The 20,498-nt window shown below is 41.0% G+C and overlaps 1 protein-coding gene across 1 annotated transcript in view; it reads right to left on the reverse strand.

Moving 5' to 3' along the window:
- Positions 1-20,498, reverse strand: part of LOC136872663 (palmitoyl-protein thioesterase 1) — a 43,992-nt gene that overhangs the window by 12,931 nt on the left and 10,563 nt on the right. The window contains exons 3-4 of the mRNA XM_067146478.2: positions 19,321-19,448; positions 13,579-13,734 (exon numbers count right to left, since the gene is read on the reverse strand). Coding sequence (XP_067002579.1) covers positions 13,579-13,734; positions 19,321-19,448 — 284 coding nt within the window. The remainder of the gene's footprint in view (positions 1-13,578; positions 13,735-19,320; positions 19,449-20,498) is intronic.

The raw sequence follows: 20,498 nt of genomic DNA on the forward strand, positions 1-20,498 counted from the left end.
TATACGTTTAAAAAACAATAAAGCTTCAGGTAGTGACAACATTCCTGCTGAGCTTATTAAATATGGGGAAGAAAGGTTACATAAATATATATAAGATCATTCTAAGGATATGGCACGATGAAGTTATTCCAAAAGAATGGCAGGAATCACTAACTGTCCCAGTTCATAAAGGGGGATAAGGAAGAACTTCAAAATTATCGTGGTATATCTCTTGTAAACATGGCGTACAAAATTGTCTTTTATTCTATTACAGCGTTTAAAACCATTTGCTGAAAATGTTATTGGGGACTATCAGAATGGTTTTCGTAGTAACAGATCCACTACAGACAACATATTTGCAATTAAGACTATTAATGATAAGGTGTGGGAACACAAAGAGTCGCTTCATTATCTCTTTATAGATTTCTTCAAGGCATATGATTCAATCCATAGAGAAGGGCTGTGGAACATAATAATGGAGTTTCGCTTTCCCACAAAATGAATTACCATGTGCAAATTGTGTATGGATGGTAATGTTAGCTGTATTTTGCTCAAGGGCAGAAAATCAAACTCCTTCCAAAATAAAACTGGTCTGAGACAAGGGGATGCACTATCTCCTATTCAACACTGCACTGGAGAAGATTATCAGGAAATTAGCTCTTGTACCTGCTGGCATCATATTGAGAGACAATCATATTGTTCCTATTGACTGCAATGAACTAGAAATTAGGCAGTTATTTGTCAAACTGGAGGAAATGGCAGCAAAAATTGGCTTACAGGTAAATGATAAAAAGAGACATTACATAATTGTACAGAGACTGAATCATGAGGAGGTTGACAGATTGCCTTTGAAGATTGGGAAATATATATTTAAAAGAGTAGAGGAGTTTAAATTCCTTGGTGTATTAATCGATGAGCAAAACTGAAGGCAACAGGAACACCAAGCTAGAATTAAGAATGCAAATAGGGCATTTTACTCTATGAGCCCTATATTACGCTCCAAGTTTTAAACAAGGAATGCAAAAATGATTATCTACAGTGCAATCATTCGACCAGTACTACTGTATGGTTCCGAGACATGGAGTATAACCAAGAAAGAGCAGCAGCAGCAAGTCTTTGAGAATAAAGTTTATAGAAAAATTTGGACCCTGGTTCGATCCTATCTCTCAAAGCTGGCAGAAAAGATCTAATTATAAGATTTACACCCTCTCTCAACAACACACTATAATGGGTGTGATAGAATCCAACAGACTGCGCTGGGCTGGACATGTACTGAGGATGCAGGGTAACAGAGCACTAGTAGATCTACACAAGGGATCCCTTAATGGGAAAAGACCTTCAGGAAGACCTCGAAGCACCTGGAAGAAGATCAACAGGGTATAACGGACACTCCAAATTGATAACTGGGAAGAGCAGGCTCAAGATCAAAAAGGATGGAAGAGGACTGTGAGATCGGCACGAGAATTTCACGTCCCTCGGAAGCCTATGGAGTGAGTGAGAGTGACGTGTTTCAATTATGACAGTTGACATGCTCATGGTGATCACTGCCTCAAAGGAAAGTGCAACCCTCTAACACTAACGTACGTATGTCCAACCCTTGTCCTGTTTCCCTACCGGGTCGGGTATCAAGTGAGATGAATCTTCGTAGGAGTTTCTACAACAGGACGTCCTTCCTGACGTCAATCTCATCAGAAGAGTTAATGAGATGAAATGATGACGTCATATATAGTAGTTTTACGTTTTACGTCCCACTAACTACTTTTGCAGTCTTCGGAGATGCCGAGGTGCCAAAATTTAGTCCCGCAGGAGTTCTTTTACGTGCCAGTAAATCTACCGACATGAGGCTGTCGTATTTGAGCACCTTCAAATACCACTGGACTGAGCCAGGATCGAACCTACCAAGTTGGGGTTAGAAAGCCAGCGCCTTAACCGTCTGAGCCACTCAGCCCGGCAGTAGGAATTGAGAGCATGAAACCTAGCGCTGGCACATAGCCTACTCCTGTCGAATAGCACCAAGGGGTGTGCTCAATGATTTTCCCCATTCGACGGACGAATCACCATCTACAGTGTCATATACTCTCATTCCATATGAGACTGTGGACAGGTTTGGAATTGAATTTAGTCTTTTGGCACGCAATCTATGATTAAAAATTGTGTACCATCACTTCTCCTACCTTACTGCCCAATATTCTAATTGTGAGCCAGCTAACCACTAGTTGGCCTAGAACCTTTCTTCAGCTTATCCCAGTAATTTCTGGGGTCACTGGAGCCACCCAGGCCAGCACATAAAACAGATGACTCAATTCACACACAGGGTTCAATTGATACAGGGAGAGGGATCAAAAAGATACCAGCACATAAGCTGGTGCTGCTGAGCAGGACTGGGCATATGCTGGCTTTGTTTCCGAGTAGCTAGTTAGATAGTGCATGGTTAGCGGTAAGAGTATGGAATGAATGTTTAGTTTATGAGTAAAGTTCTTGTTGAGTGCACCTTATTAGAGTATTAAAGAAACTTGAGGATCCTCAGCATCGAGGAAGTTCATCTTCGTCCTTTCTTCATGGGGCCACTAAATATCAGTTCCTAAATAGCGTCGACATCTAAGATCTTTTGCTACCACGTTTTTCCTTTAATCCCACCTAGATATACCTGCTCCCTTCACAAAGCTGCAGGTTGTTGTTATTGGGTTTTCTTGGGTTTTTTTCTCTCTCTTCACCTGGTAGTCCTAGAGTGGAGAGTCTGATTCCACCCAGCGCCTCACATTCAAAAAGTATGTATTCAGCTGATTCCTCTGCTTCATTGCATTTTCTACATATATTGTCTCTTATTACTCCAATTCTATGTAGGTGTTTTTTCAGATGGTTTTCTCTGCTGAGTTTCAACACTTCTTTAGTATGCTTCATGTTTGGTCCTTTTATCAGTTCCTTTGCAGGCCTGCATCCTGGAGAATTTTTCCATTTCTCCATTTGTTTCTTTTGTACCCATTTTCCTATGTAGTGTCGGGCTTGTCCTTAGGAAATCCTGCGTACAGGTTCTGGGCCTACAAAATGACCTTTCCTGGCCAGTTTATCTGCCTTTTCATTTCCTTCTATACCTGCATGCCCTGGTACCCATATTATTTTGACATGTTGTATTTTGAAAGCTTCGGGAGAAGCGAATGGCAATACCAGACAATTCTGGATATTATTCGGACTGCTTCTAATGCCTTAATGGCTGCTTGGCTGTCTGTAAAAATTAAAATGTTCTTATTCTTATAGTTCATTTTCAGATTTTCTTCAAGACATGTTGTGATAGCTATCACTTCAGCTTTATTTTGACATGTTGTATTTTGAAAGCTTCGGGAGAAGCGAATGGCAATACCAGACAATTCTGGATATTATTCGGACTGCTTCTAATGCCTTAATGGCTGCTTGGCTGTCTGTAAAAATTAAAATGTTCTTATTCTTATAGTTCATTTTCAGATTTTCTTCAAGACATGTTGTGATAGCTATCACTTCAGCTTGAAAGACTAGTGTGTTTGCCCAGGCTCATCCGGATTGATCTCTCAGGTCTTCCCCCGTGGATCCCTCTTTCTGTGCCATCCCCAGTCTTTGAGCCATCAGTCCACCACACTATATCTTCTTTTTCAGTGTTCCATTTGTTGATATCCCAGTCTTTTTTTATTATCTGGGTCTCAAACGTTTTTTCAAAGTTGTACTTTGGTACCATATATATATATAATTTTTTTTTTTTGCTATTGCTTTACGTCGCACCGACACAGATATGTCTTATGGTGACGATGGGATTGGAAAGGTCTAGGAATGTGAAGGAAGCGGCCGTGGCCTTAATTAAGGTACAGCCCCAGCATTTGCCTGGTGTGAAAATGGGAAACCACGGAAAAATATCTTCAGGGATGCCGACAGTGGGGTACGAACCCACTATCTCCCGATTACTGGATACTGGCCGCACTTAAGCGACTGCAGCTATCGAGCTCGGTTTGGTATCATATGATCAGAAGGCATGTTTAGAACTTCCTCTGTTATTACTCTGTTAATTTTACAGTGTCCTAGATGGGGTCTTTGTGCATTCCAGCACTCTGATTGTGCCAATCTATACGAACTCATTCTAGCCTGTCCTTTTATGAAATTGCATAGTGATGGGAGGTCTAGTAAAGTATTCAAGGCTTCTGTCAGCGTAGTTCTCATAACCCCAGTTATGGCTATACATGCCATTCTCTGTAGGCTATCCAATCTACTAATGACTTTTCCTTGGCTTACTTTCTGCCACCAGATGATTGCACCATAGGCCATCAACGGTCTAAGTATCATTGTATATATCCACATTACCAATGATTGTCTTAGGCCCCATGTCTTCCCGACGGCTCTTTTACATGCATACAACAAGTTCTTGGCCCGGGTTATGTTCCTTTCTATATGTGGATTCCAGGTTCGATTTTTATCTAACACTATACCTAAGTGCAGTGCCAGTTCTTCCATATACTGTACTTACTCGTGTATTAGACCCCCTCGCATACTAGACTCCCCCTGGCTTTTCGAGACAAAGAAAATGAAAAAATAAATATCGCCTATAAGGCCCCCCAACGTAATTCATCAGAGAACGACAACGATTCCGCTTCGAAATGGGTACAAGTCTTATTGCAGCTCTGATAACATCGCACAAATTTGTGAATAGTTTCGTCCGTATGACCTATGCAATGAAAACGCGTTGAATTCTTGCGCTACATCTGTGTTTCATAGTTAAGAAATGTCCACCTCTAGCGTAGGTCTACTGCAGCTCTGATGACGTCGCACAAATAGATGAATAGGCCTAGCTTCATGTCCAACCCGCGCATTGCAAGCATGGATCAGTCATGCTATATGTCTGTGTTTTGCAGTTAATAATGTCCGCCAGCGTAATGGTTAGCACAATTAGTTGCTGTTTTTGGGGGTCTGACTTCAATTCCCGGTACCGTACTGCCAGAGATTTACGAATGGCAGGAAGGTTGATATGCGGTAAAAGCGGTACATGTAACTCCCCTCCACTGGGGGTGTGCCTAAAAAGAGCTGTACCACCTCGGGATGAGGAAACGAGTTTACTTTAGTTGAGAAATATTTGTTGTTATTGCTATTTATACAGCAGGTGAGATCATTAACAAAGTGGTCGTTTAATATCTCGTAAAAACCAGATCAGATGTAAGCCTTTTCAGGCATTTGCTCTATTAACCAGCGTTTCGTCTTAGGTCTGACACTAGACTCATCAGAGTGGGATGTGTCAGACCCTACCCACTGACACTGGGGTGTAAACAGGTGAACTTATCAGAAGCCCTTATAAGAGGCACAGTCTGATAACTGCATACGGGAGATAAATCTCGACAATGGAATTATTGCCCGCCTAGCAATTCCAAATGGAAAATTCTAAGTTTCCATGGAGGGAATTAGATATTTTTCACCAATAGAGCATGTCAAAAACAGATCAGATGTAAGGCTTTTCACGCGTTTGCTCTATTAACCAGCGTTTTGTCTTAGGTCTGACAGTAGACTCATCAAAGTGGGATGTGTCAGATGGGCAATAATTCCATTGTGGAGATTTATCTCCCATATGCAGTTATCAGACTGTGCCTCTTATAAGGGCTTCTGATAAGTTCACCTGCATACACCCCTGCGTCAGTGGGTAGGGTGTGACACATCCCACTCTGATGAGTCTAGTGTCAGACCTAAGACGAAACACTGGTTAATAGAGCAAACGCCTGAAAAGCCTTACATCTGATCTCTTTTGATATGCTCTATTGGTGAAAAATATCTAATTCCCTCCCTGGTAACTTAAAAATTTTCCATTAATATCTCGTAACTCGGGCCAGTACAGGTATATATTTGGAGAGAAGCAAGTTTAAACATGATAAAAGCTATCCAATTAAAACGATTGTTTTACTCGCCAACGTACCTAACAAATAATAATAATATGCAGTTATAATTATTATTATTATTATTTTATGTCCCCACGTATAGTACGTGAACCTTTTCTTGAGCCCTGAGCTACATGGTGCTGAATGGGAACTAGGGCTCCAGAAAAGGTTTGCGTACTATACATTAAACGATTTTCGGAGACACCAAACAAAACATACTAGAGTATGCTTTATTATTTTATTTTTTTTGCTAGTTTTTTTAAAATGTCGCACCGACACAGATAGGTCTTACGGCGACGATGGGACAGGAAAGGGCTAGGAGTGAGAAGGAAGTGGCCGTGGCCTTAATTAAGGTACAGCCCCAGCATTTGCCTGGTGTGAAAATGGGAAACCACAGAAAACCATTTCAGGGCTGCCGACAGTGGGGTTCGAACCTACTATCTCCCGAATACTGGATACTGACCGCACTTAAGCGACTGCAGCTATCGAGCTCGGTTGGATATGCTTTAATAATGAGACAACGAACGTATGAAATTAAACATTATGATAATAAAACGCATTACCGCTACACCTGTAGATATCCATAAATATGGAAATACGGTATATTTTCCAGTTATTTATTTATATTTTTTTCGTCGAACTTTTGGTCCTATCAGGGCGATAATATATCTAACTGTCTTATCTCATGGACAGCTGTTTACACAAATCCTGATGTGATAAATGTAGAGAACAAGCATGAAATATACTTAAAAATAAGACTCTATAGTCGGGAACGAAATTATTTTTAAAAGGTTAAAAAAGACGAGACCTCGCATGCTCTTGATTGCAGTACATGGCTCAAAGAGAATGAAGTATCAAGCATGGCTGATGCAACTGGCGAGAGATAGCAGTGAAGATGTCGTCACTTAGAATGCCGACACGCCGGTAGCAAGGCAGGGACCGAGCTCGATAGCTGCACTCGTTTAAGTACGGCCAGTATCCAGTAATCGGGAGATAGTGGGTTCGAGCCCCACAGTCGGCAGCCCTGAAGATGGTTTTCCGTGGTTTCCCATTTTCACACAAGGCAAATGCCGTGGCTGTACCTTAATTAAGGCCACGGCCGCTTCCTTCCAATTCCTAGACCTTTCCTATCCCATCGTCGCCATAAGACCTATCTGTGTCGGTGCAACGTTAAAAAAAAATGGCAAGGCAGGGAAGTTGGCGGCGCAAGGCGATAATTCAAATTAAAGCAGGTTCACTGTGTGCTAGGCCTACTGCTGAACTGACAGAGACAAATGACTGGCCATTAAGTTCTTTTGTATCAATATTTAATTATATGATAACAAAATACCCTTATCCGTTTCTTCTACGGGATCGAGTATGAAGAGGGACGAATCTTCGTAGAGAGTTTTTACGGCTGTATGCCCTTCCTGACGTCAGCCTCACCAGAGGAATTAATAAGATGTAACAAATTATAATGACGTAATATGAGTATCTAAAACAGACATTTATATGTACCGTGGGCCTGAAAGTCTTGTTCACCATTTATTGTCTTTTTACGTTTAGAAACACTGCCTTCCGACAAAAATAGCCAGTATAACTTAAATACATGCTAAGTTTGTTAAATAATAGTACGTATAGAATGTTTACACGTACAATTTATAGCTCTTTACAAGGTTATCGCATATTGGACCCCCCTTTACTATTTTTGGCTGTAAAAGTGGGAAAGAAAGGGGTCTAATACGCGAGTAAATACGGTATATATCCTGTCCAAAGAGCTTCAGTGATCTCTTTCCCTCTAATTTTTTCCTTCTTGTCAAGGGGACCAGAGTTATCTTGTTCGGGTTGACTGATAGTTGTTCTTCCCGACACCAGTTCTCCACAAGTTTAAGTGATCTTTGCATGAGGTCCTGGATAATACTCATCACCTTACCTCGTACCACAATAACTAGAGCATCTGTGTATCCTTGTATATAAAAACCTTGTTCGTTGAGCATAGCTATGATTTTGTTCACCATGAGGTTCCACAGCAAAGGATAAAGAACTCCTCTCCGAACACAGCCTCGGGTGGCCCTAACCGTCAGTGTTTCTTCAAACAGGGTTGCTTTTATCTTCCTTCCGTCTAACATGGATTTAATCCATTTGACGACTGTTTTACTCACCTTGCTCTTTTCCAATGCTTTGATCATAGAGTCATATGTTGTATTGCTGAAGGCTCCTTCTATATCTAGAAATGCTGCCAGTGCAATTTCTTTATATTCTAGACTTTCCTCTAGTTTACAAATCAACTGGTGGAGTGCTACTTCAGTGGATCTGCCAGGTCTATATGCAAACTGATTTTCATGTAATGTTGAGTTCAGTTGCACCGTTCTTCTGATATATTTATCCAGAATTTTCTCCACTGATTTCAGCATGAAGGAGGTTAAACATAATGGTCTGTATGCCCTTTCAGGCTTAGGTATGAATACTGCTTTAGCTTCAGACCATGATTTCGGCACATACCCTAAAGCTAGACTAGCTTTGAAAAGGTCCGTTAGGGCACTGACGAGTATCTCCCATCCTTCCTGTAGGAGTATCAAAAGTATCTCATCTGGCCCCAGAGCCTTTATAGGATGAAACGTGTCGATTGCCCATTTTACATGGTTATGTTTTATTATTCTGTTGGCACAGTTCCAGTCTGATCTTCGAGCTCTGGTCTCTGTTCCAACCGTTTCTTCTTATGTCATCTCCTCAGCCTCAGGAAAGTGACACACTGTTAGTATCTCCAGCGTGTCCCTCCCCGCTTGAGTAAATGACCCATCTGGTTTCTCCAGTGTCCCCACTTGATTTATGTGGGTTGCTTTCAGAACCTTCTGAAGCCTTGCTGTTTCAGTGTGTGATTCCACTTTCTCACAGAACAGTCTCCAAGATTTTCTTTTTGCTTTCCATATCTCTAGGTTACACTTAGTGAGTTTCCTATGATATACGTTCCACATACCATTTCTAGATGATATTCTATACAACATCCTAACCTCTTTTTCATTTTGGATAGTTTGTTGTTCCACCACCTTACCTTTTTTGGTGTTTTTCTTTTCTTTGAGAAGGGAGTTTTCATGGAATGAGTCTATAATGGCCTCTTCTAATAGTTCCACTGCCTCATCAATTCTTTATGTCCTCTCACGTTTATTGGAATTTTTTGTACAGCTTTCCCTAGAACTTCTCTGTGTCTGTCCCAGTTAGTTCTTTTTGGGTCTCTGTACATCTCATTCCCACACAGTCTCGCATCTATTGCATATTGGATGTGCTGATGGTCTGCCAATGATGGTTCCTCCAGCACCTTCCAGACTTTAATGAAGTTTGCAATATGTGTAGTGCTTAGTGTAATGTCTATTACCACCCTACGATTTTTATTTATAAATGTAGGCTTGTTTTCTAGGTTTAGTATTGTCAACTCAGTTCCAATAACAAACTCTAGTAAAAACTCACCTCCTGCATTGCAGTTCGTGCTGCCCCATGCCGTGTGGTGTGAATTTGCATCTGCTCCAAGGACTAGGTGTTCGCCTTTCCACTTTGCGTTGCAAAGTCCGGAGGGCCTGAGGGAAATAAAATACCCTCTCGCAGACTAAAAACAGGTATTGCCAGAAAACTTCTTGAGGCAGTGTGATTGTTACTAGCCCAAGCCAAGGCTTGGAAGTGGAAACCTCGCCCACACATGCTAGAGAGGCATCCATGTTACCTCCGCATGGGTGATACGGTGGTTCGAGTGAAGTGGGTGCTGGTGATTGAGGTGAAAGCTCACTGCGGTGTACCGGACCCAACACATCATTTTGCCCTACGTAGCCTGAACAAGTCGTGGGTTGGGAACAGGGTGAACCCAACCTAGGGGGAACTCATGGCTGTGAACTCAGTCATGGGAATGCCAAGTGGGAACCATGTGAGTAGGTCTACTGAAGGTGGAACAAACCTGGTTGGGTTCGGGCCAGGGGCAGACTGCTGGATGGATGGCTGAGGGGCTACGGAGAGCCTGAGTTGTGGGAGGACAATGTCTGGTGGAATGCCTCGTCACGGATGGTGAGAACGCCGCTCAGGACCCTAGAAGGGGCAAAAACCCTATGTCATACGGAACAATGGACATTCCAAATGAACCACCTAAACAAATACCAAAGGAAGCTATGGAAGCTCCAGAAGAACAGGTCCAACGGCAGGCCGAAGAGGAGAATATGGAGACAGACGTCCCAGTAGGGCAGGCTGAATCCAAATCTTAAGAAGAAACAGAAGAAGCAACAGGAAAGCAGACTTCTGGACAAAAGGAAACAGGAGATTTCACTGAGAAAAACCTGAAGATATCGGCATCGAAACTAAATAGGATGCATATAGATAGACCACATCGCACAAGGGCCTACTACAAGGAAAAAAAGGAGGCGAGGAAAGAAGTCAAGATAGCAGCTGGGACTTGGGTGGAGAAGAAGTCAAGGAACTGGGATCGGCGAGACGCTATGCCAATGACTATGCCTAAAAGCCCAAGGTCGACGGAAAGCATGCCATCAAGTTCGGCTACAAAACCACCCTCCAAGAAACAGAAGGAAGAAAAAGTCATGTCCTTTTGGGAAAGACTATCCTCAGTTAAGGTCACAATAATATCTAAGACCTTTCCAGATGGAAAACTCAAGGAGGAAGACGTAACTGAATTGGCATCTGCTCTGATAGCACAAATGAAGCCGCTGTCAGTCGAATGTCTGCCAGGCTTCCTTGAGTCACCAAGGCTGGAAAGTGGAGCTGTGGTACTGATATCTGCAAATCCAGAAACAAAAAGTTGGCTGGAACAGACATAATAAAATTGTAAACCATGGAAAGGGGAGACCCTAGAGGTGACGGATGCAAAAAAGGTGCTGAACACGACCAAGGTCATCACCAAGTTCCCACCTCCTTTTGACAAGATGAAAGTGGAGGGTGTTCTTGTCAGAATCAATCAGCACGATACCAAACTACTAACACAAGAATGGAGACTGCTGAATGGCACTTCATCGACAAGACAGGAAGGACAGACCTTGGTAAAAGAGACTTTGAAGAGCTCAAAAAGACAAGCCTTAAGGCTAAGCTCAGACTTGGGCAGATCAAGTTTCAGGTCATCAGGGGAAAAACGAAACCCAATGCTGATAAAGATGGAGCTGAACGTCCTTCAGGCCAATCTTCAGCATACAAAAGCAGCTGTGGCCAATTTCGACAGGAAGTTCAAGTCCGAGGCTATTGACCTGGCCCTTATTCAAGAGCCATGGGTAATCAAGGGCAGAGTAGCAGGACTGGTGGAATCTGGAGGTAAGCTGATGTACGATACAACATCGGAAATACCCAGAACATGTCTTCTTGTGACAGGAAATTAAAATGTCTTATGTTGCAGGAACACTGTTCTCGGGACTTAAATGTGGCCAAGATTAAACTTGAAAATTAGGAGGGACCCAGAGAAATAATCATAGGCTCTGCATACCTCCCATATGACTAAACCAATCTGCCCCCATCCGCCACCTGGGACACGTCCGATAGGGGAACAGGCAAGAAAACCCCCACGGGATCGAGGAAGTTAGCTGCTCTGCTACAGAACGTCACCCAGGATACGCCTTTCTCTCGTACCCTAGAATCCAGCTACAGAACTGCCCTGTATTACAGAGACAACTACCTTAAGCCGAATCCTAGGAAAACACAGGTTACACTTTTCCATCAATATAATCGTGCTGCTAATCACAAAGTTAACATTAGTTGGGAAGGAAGGTAGCCTGTTGTCAAATACCTCAGAGTTCATCTTGATTAGTCTCTTACTTTCAGAGCACATTGCCATTCTGTCAGTATGAAGACGCCTTTCTCTCGTACCCCAGAATCAGCTACAGAACTGCCCTGTATTACAGAGACAACTACCTTAAGCCGAATCCTAGGAAAACACAGGTTACACTTTTCCATCAATATAATCGTGCTGCTAATCACAAAGTTAACATTAGTTGGGAAGGAAGGTAGCCTGTTGTCAAATACCTCAGAGTTCATCTTGATCAGTCTCTTACTTTCAGAGCACATTGCCATTCTGTCAGTATGAAGTTAAGAGCCAGGAATAATCTACTACGCATGTTAACGGGGTCAAGCTGGAGTGCACATCCAGCAACTGTACGAACTATGGTCCTGGCACTTTCTTTCCCCACAGCTAAGTATTCTTGTCCTGTGTGGGTCAACCCTGTGCATTCCACAAAAGTGGACATTGCTTTGAATGACAAGTGCCGTGAAGTTCCTGGCTGCCTCAAACCAACAAACATCGAAAAGCTATACCACACTTGTGGCATAGCTCCATCTTCAATCCAACAGCAAGGAGCAGCTGAAACTGAGAAACGCAAACAAGAGGTGAACAACCACGATCCTCTCTATGGTCATGAAGTAGTAAAACAGAGTCTCAGATCACGGAGGAGTTTCATTAATAACACCAAGCTAGCTCCAGCCACACTACAATACTGGCAGCAACAGTCCACACTATCCGACTGAAACTGGCCAACAGAAGGAACTCCAGCACGTACTTCGCAATCTTAGCCTGTGTGGAAGACTCTGAATAGGATAAGAACTCCAATGCCTAGAAACAAGGCTCCACTTGGAAGATAGGGTTATACACAGAATGCTGACTATGACTGTGGTGCAATTCAAGACCTTGAACTTCTATTTCACTATACGGGCCGTGAAAGCATCAATGGCAAAATTAATAGTATCTTGGGTAAATCAGGGGAACTCGTAGTAGATCCCAGGAAATCACTGGACTTGTGGAAGGAATATTTTGAAAATCTTCTCAACGTAAAAGGAAATATTTCTGTTGAACCGAATTCACTGGGAGGAGGACAATGGTAACAGTGAAATTACAATTGAGGAAGTGGAATAGATGGTGAGTAAACTACACTGTCATAAAGCAGCAGGAACAGATGAAATTAGACCTGAAATGGTGAAATATTCAGGGAAGGTAGGGATGACGTGGCTTCACAGAGTAAAAGAATTTAACATGAAATGTTACTAAGGTACCTTCTGATTGGACGAAAGCAGTAATTGCACCTATCCAAAATCAAGGGAACAGAAAGGATTACAACAACTCTGGAGGTATCTCACTGATCAGTATACCAGGCAAGGTCTTCACGGGCAATGGAAAGGAGGGTGCGATCAGTGATTGAAAGCGGTTGCAGACCAAAGGGGAGCTGTCAGGACCACATTTTCAGTATGTGCCAGGCAAGTGAAAAATGCTACGAGGAGGAACAGACAGGTTTATGCTCTGTAGATCCTCAGAAGAAATATGACAGAGTATCAAGGGAAAATACGTTAGCCGTACTGAGGGATTTACCTTTGCTGTTCATAGTTTACACAGATCATTTAGTGAAAGGTACAAAGAAGCAGGGACGGATTCTATTGTAAGCAGTCAGCCCTACGCCAACGACTTGGTCTTAATGGCAGACTGTGCTGAAAACCTACAACCTACAATATATTAGGATGGCCTATGGAACATGTGGCTAGAAATTCACGCAAAGTTGACTCTGGTGATACTTAGGGTGCACATTAGAATGGAAGAAATACCATTTCAAGTTTATCATCTTCCCGTATTTGTCTTAGGAATAGAGCCAAGACCAATTTGTCTTAGAAATACAGCCAAGGCCAGACATCTCCGAGGCAACCAATATTCCTATTTTTATCACAATGTTCCACACTATCTCTTCCCCGCAGCTATTCTGCATGAACTGGTGAACTAACTTACCTGATATAAGCCCCATAGTTCAGGAGCTTGCGAATGTAATTACACACTCTGTTGAAGTAGTTGCAGTTTGGAAGTCCATACACTCCCTGGTGCTGGCCTCCCATGGATACAAGGTTCAACATGGCTGGTGAAGGGCAACGCTGCGCAACAGCTCGCCTGAACAAACAAACACAAACATCCAATTACAGGCCATGACAAATATTTGTAAAATCTAGGAGCCAGGTAATGTTTCTAGTACTCTCATTGATAACATACTGGCGTCTAGCCTTCTGAAAAAATAAAACTTGGTAGTAATAGCAAAAGCCAGTCCTATAGTATAGGGCTAGCATGCCTGCCTCTTACCCAGAGACCCCAGGTTCGATGCACGGCCAGGTCAGGAATTTTTACCTGGATCTGAGGGCTGGTTCGAGGTCCACTCAGCCTACGTGATTACAATTGAAGAGCTATCTGACGGTGAGATACCAGCGCCAGTCTAGAAAGCCAAGAACAACAGCCGAGAGGACTCATCGTGGTGACTACACAACACCTCATAATCTGCAGGCCTTTGGGCTGAGCAGCAGTTGCTTGGTAGGACAAGGCCATTCAGGGCTGTAGTGCCATGGGGTTAGGTTAGTTAGTAATAGCAAAAGGTATTGTGATTTTATACAACAGATTACCACAGAATGTAAAGACAGGACACTGGACTAAATAACACATGCCCCTATGTATACAAATTTATGAATCTAGCCAACTATTGCTTATTTGTAATTTAATACTGTCCTAAGAAACTTGTAAAATGTAGATAGCAAAGTGAATATTGTTGTCAACAATGCCAAATTGTGCTGGCGGTGGTAGTGATCATTGTTTTAAAAGGAAGTAAAACTGGGCAACCATCCTCTACAGTATATAAAACTAATCAGAGAGAAAAATGGAAATCGGACACTTCAAAAAATGAAGATATCGGCCAAAGAAAGACAAGGGCCATGAAGGGTGTGAAAATGGAAGACTCTAGGCCTCGAGTGCTCTAATACTGTCGGGGTCAGAAAAGAACAAGAGTAGACCAAAGGGAGACCAGATAGAAGAGAATGCACAAGTAAGTGGAAGCAATTCCAGGACTCAACTAGGGGCCCTGTGGTCGCCAACCCACGCACCCATGTTAAGAGCCTCTGAGGCCCCCTTTTTTCGCCTCTTACAACAAGCAGGGGATACCGTTATTCCACTGCCCCCACCCACAGGGGGAATGCCAAATTGTACAATTCCTTTGTATATATTATTCTGACATGTTAAAGGATTAATAACTGAAAGCAAAAAAAATGATCTATCTAAAAATATATGATACAAGGAACAACCCATACTTTACAAGATATCGTTATGCACGTGCCTAGGAGCTTCATATGCTGTCAACAAACTGAAATAAATTCCGCGAGAATATGCTCTATATCACTTTACAATGACAACTCTGTTAAAATAATAAATTCAATATTTTGATGTCGGTAATACTTTATTTACGAGAGCGTTTCTCGATACCCAAATGTTCTTATTTAACATTAGTTTTTCTTCTATTGCATATATAATGTGCTTTTGATTATTATTTAAAATGGTAATAACAATAATATCACAGCAGAAATCGCCCAAAACTTATCAAAATCTGTGCCGTTACCTAACCTCATTGTCTTCTCCAACCGAGTTCGATAAATCATATGGAGTATCAAGGGGTTGTGTATTATTACATGTCCTTTGCAATAGTTCAGTGACACCAAACCAGGAATTAACACATGGGTGATGGGCCCCGAGAAATCTCGTAGTACTCTCGCCAGCGGTTAGCGACGGGTCCCAAGAAATCTCGGTTTTATTCACGACATGGCTTTGGTCTCCCTGCGACACCTCTTGACCATATATTGAACTATTTCAGACTTGCACATTGAGTAGAATAAATCGTAGATGTATATCTGTCACTTTTCTTCTCTTCAAGGCCTTCTCTGATTTAGTTTAGAAACATCGACTTTCTTTCTGCCGGTTCAGTCAATGATAAGATGGAGTGCTCGTGTAATACAGCGTTAGCTGACGACGATATTTTAGAAGAATTGTGTGCCGATGATCATTCAAATGGATATAGTAATTGTGAATTAGTGGAAACTGAATGTGAGACTGATATTCAAGCCCCTACATGCCGTAACTTACATAGTGTGCTCATTTATTCAAGTGACTCTGATGACGACAACGATGTAAACACTGATGATGTATTAGGAATTGATGCTGAAGATGGTTTTATAAAGGCAGATCCACCCAGATATTTACAACTTTAAAGATAAAATCTTGACTAGTTTAATATTTAATGTACACTTTTATAATCGTCTGCACTTTAGTATGCTCAGTAGAAAATTATCCGGTCCACAGGGTATGTGACAAGCTAAGCAACATGTTAAAAATGTAAAGGGGGGAGATTATACTCGGCTCGAAAAAGATGATGCCAAAGAAAGACCTGGTGGCCAGGATTTGTCATACCCTGCAATTAGTTTCCACATTAATCAAGCATAATGAACTCGACAGTTAACAATTATACATTAAGAGAGTTCATCATCATCATCATTTCCCATTATCCAGCTGTAGCCGGATAGGGGCAAATATGGTTCTTCTCCTTTCCGAGGCACCATATCTGCTTTATCCATATAGGCTATTGTTACGATGGGCTCGCCACACCCAAAGCCATTAAGAGAGTTATTTTAACTAAAGTAAGAGGCACAGTAGCAGAATGCAGATAAACCACATTAGAGCATGCAGGACCAAATGGCAATCAGAAATGAAGAGCTTATGCAGACAAATTTGCTGCGATGGGCCAAAACAAGGAAGAGCTGAAACAGATTAAAGAGGCAACAGGCAGCGTAGGTGGAATTAAAGTTTAACAAAAGAAAGAATGAGCAAACACTGAAGTCAATGTCAAGATCCAAATAATACCAGGTCCCACTATCAGTCACCAATGGTCTTCAAATCAGTGGATAAATTCAAATACCTGTTGCCCGTAGCCTTTTTTTTTTCAGGCAGTGTATTTTCACTAGCTGCAGTACCCGTCGTTAACGGGACAATCATATAGCATGTGCAAAGTTATCTTACTCCCCAGCTACTTCCCGCCAATATCCAGGCATGCAGCAGTGATCCCACCTATCGGAGATGAGAGCAGCAGAAGAGACAAATCATATCACAAGAATGATCAATGTAATGTTATTGTTGATACTGTATGCCTTCACATTTAGTTTTCTTCCAACTCTGTGATATTAGGGCATCTAATGTGAAGGGAGTCCTTCCTTCTTTCTTGTCTTATACATTTTTCTCATTTCTTATAATCATCGTCACAATTTTCCTTGTTGATATGGACCGATGACCAAGTGGTTTTAAACCTTAAGATAATCGTGACAAAAACCATCACCAGTTAACATGATTAAAGAATATTTCCATGTCGGCAATGCTTGGTGTTGATATGGACTAAGCACCCAGAGTCCAAATTCATGAAGTCTATTATCATAGTCGGTATGATAAAATTGTGTAAGACAAAAATAATCTGAAAATGTATGCTCTATAACTTTTGTTAAGTAATACTTTTCAAGAGGACCAATAACAGATATTTAAGAAATGAAATATTAGACACCTTCCCCTGTCTCCAGCGTCAATAAAATTATTTATAGCCTAGACTGACCTTATTCCTAGATTTCACACACCAATCTTCATTTAATTCTGTTCATCCATTTTCTCCTGGTTCAATGTTGATATGGACTTACCAACATAAATAGAATTTCATGAATATTTCTGTTACCATAGCCGGTATGGTAAAAATGTATAAGGCATAAATGATCGGAAATTTAATTCTATATAACTTCAGTTATATTTGAGAATTACATTTTAGGCCTTCCCCTAAACTACCATTCCACTTAGTGTAAATGAAATTATTTATAGCCTAGTGTAGTGCCTCATTCCTAGAATTTACATACCAATTTTTATTAAATTCTCTTGAGCCATTTTCTTGTGATGCGCGTACATACAAGTGTATTTCCTTGTTACTGTGGACACGACCGATACAGAAACACTGATCTTTTTAAATTCTAAGCAATGTACAGACAAAACTCTTATTTTATATAGAATTATTGTTCCTTAAGGACACTATGAAAGTTTTTTTAACACATCACTAATAATATAAGCAAACATCAGGAAAACAAGAAACTCAACTTCAAGAACCAGTTTGATATATAGACTCGAATGTGTTTTGTTGATCGTTTTATTTATTTTCATCTAACATCTGAAAGACTGACAAATAGTTTGAATTATATTCAAGATGTGGACAATATTATTGCATACTTTTTTCGTTACTGCTTTGTTTAGGTGCTCACCGTATGTTTCACGGCCATAGTCATGGCCCAAACATGGGGCCAAAACATGTATAGATTATATGTATTAAACATGAGGATATATTGGAAATAATACATCTTATATAATAGTAGTTGAATGATTCTGGAAGGTGTACAGATTGGATACAAGATCAAACACAACGCCACGGTGGACTGCTTGGCTTTTGCAGATGATATGGCATTGCTACACGAGAAGGAAGAAGATGGCGCTAGCAAACCTAGCTGAGACTGTGGCAAAGGTTGGCCTGAAGATAGCGTACAAGAAGACCAAGATACTGAATGCAAAGGACAACTGGAAGGTTGGAGATCAAGTAGTAGAGAGAGTCAACAGTTTCCAGTACCTACGTGAGAATATAACAGGCAAAGTACAGCATAACAGGAGTGTGGGAGACGAAGAACAACACGTACAGAAACTACGATTCACGGCCAAGACGACTTATGGGAAAAAGAACCTATCGAGGAACGCCAAACTGCGACACTATACGATGGCCATCCGGAACACTGCATTGTACGCTACTGAGACTATGACATTGGCCAAAAGACCTTGTATTCGACTGGAAAAGGACGAAAGAAAGATCCTGAGAGATATATGGGTTACCAAGAAGCCGGGTGAAATATGGGTGCATGGATCAAGACAGGAGATATATGAGAAAGTAGAACCAATTTCAAGTGTGTTACGGAAAAGAAGGTTGAGTTTTATGGGACATTTGATGAGGATGGATGAAAACATGTTAACAAAGAAGATATGGAATGTGACATGCTTAACGGAAAATAACTGGATGAAGGAAGTTAGGGAGGATTGGAAAGCTGTCGGGGTAATAGATAAATATCCACAAACGACTGTAGTACAGGATAGATCTGTGTACAAAAAGCTTGCAAAAGTCACAAATACTAAGATCAAGATCCAAATCACAGAAGCGAAGAGAATCAGGAAGAGTGAAAGAATGAAGAGGTGCTGAACAAGTCACTCGATTTGTAAGAGTCAAAACAAATAAAAATAAAACAAATTATTCTGGAAATTGTATAGAGGTTGTTTAATGAGCATTTAATGGGCTGACTAGTTTACCAGTAATTTTCCACTATGTAATTATCTGGTGCCTCAATGCCACTGATGGAAGTGAAATGTTTCTACATTTCTAAACAACTTTCATCACATTAAAATAAGTGTGACTTGATAGAATCTGATGATCTTTCAAGAACGAAACATGTCATTCTTTGTTCAATACTGTGATTTTTTACAGGTATGTTATAGTGTCACAATTGTTCGACAGACTGAAAAACTTTAAAGTTCCGTTAACTGAAAGATTTCCTTCCTAACAAACAACATTACAAGGAATAACTGTTAGCAGCATATCAAGAAACTTACAGGAACTGCCCTCCTTGTGAGAACCCAATAGCGTTGTAGCCATCCTGGAGCTTAGGGTCAGCTGCTAACTGCTTACACACAAAGTCCACTTGATCGTTAACATTCCGGAAAAAGCCACTCTCCACATCCTGTCAAAAAAAAAAAAAAATCATTATAAGCACCTGTATATAACTCCAATGCATTACTTTAACACAAGCTCAATATTTTATATACAAGTTAAATAATTCTAAAAACAAGCATAGATTGGAAAACTGGTTTCCCTTCCAACCTAACCTAAATCTTTGCTTCAGTTTAGACCGTGGATTACCACTTGTTTCAACTCCATCTTCATAATCATAATGTGTGTTTAACTTCCCTTAAATTCAGGGGGGTTGAAATGTAACATTTCATGAACCGGAACAGTAGTTATTACCTCAGCATATTTGAAAACAATATGAAGTATAATATAACCGGCCGTAATTAATTCTGGAACCAAAAATTAAATTCTCCAAACTCAACATCTTCATATAATTTTCAGTTCGCGCCTCCCTGTGGTTCAGCTGGATAGCCTCTGGGAAATTGGAGATTTCCAGAACGTGAACTAAATCTGAATTCCTCTGTGGTTAACAACCATAATTGTAAATCGGAGCTTGCTCCACTCAAGACTGACTACCTTCAGAAAGTCAATCATGGAAAGGTCTTTTAGAAAAAAAATACCACCGTTCTGCCCAGCAAGAAAGCAGAAGAAGGCTACATCGGATTCAGTGGGTAGCCACCTAAAAGATAGCAATGCGTCAAAGCGTTTGCAATCACCCAAACATACGTCAAAAGATAAGAACAGGATCAAGCATAACCAAATCAACTACATTGCGACACCTCTATTAAAAACAGGAAAACTTAAAAGTTTTATTGATGAATTGTATAAACAGAGTTGAGAAATACAACAGAAGAACCGTTTGAATCTGAAGGATACAGAATTTACAACAGGAAGCCTGGACAAAAGGATATGAAACAATGCCTGCAATTTGGAACAGGGTTTATAGTAAATATTAACATCATAGACTCTATCATAGACTTTCAATCCATCTCACCAAGAATTGCAACTTTAACTTTAAAAACAACGAATAAAATGTATACTATCAAAAAATGCCCATGCCCCTACAAATGAGAACAATTTTCTAACAAAGACAAGGAAAGAA

This window comes from Anabrus simplex, chromosome 1, assembly GCF_040414725.1.
Source record: "Anabrus simplex isolate iqAnaSimp1 chromosome 1, ASM4041472v1, whole genome shotgun sequence".
NCBI lineage: Eukaryota > Metazoa > Arthropoda > Insecta > Orthoptera > Tettigoniidae > Anabrus > Anabrus simplex.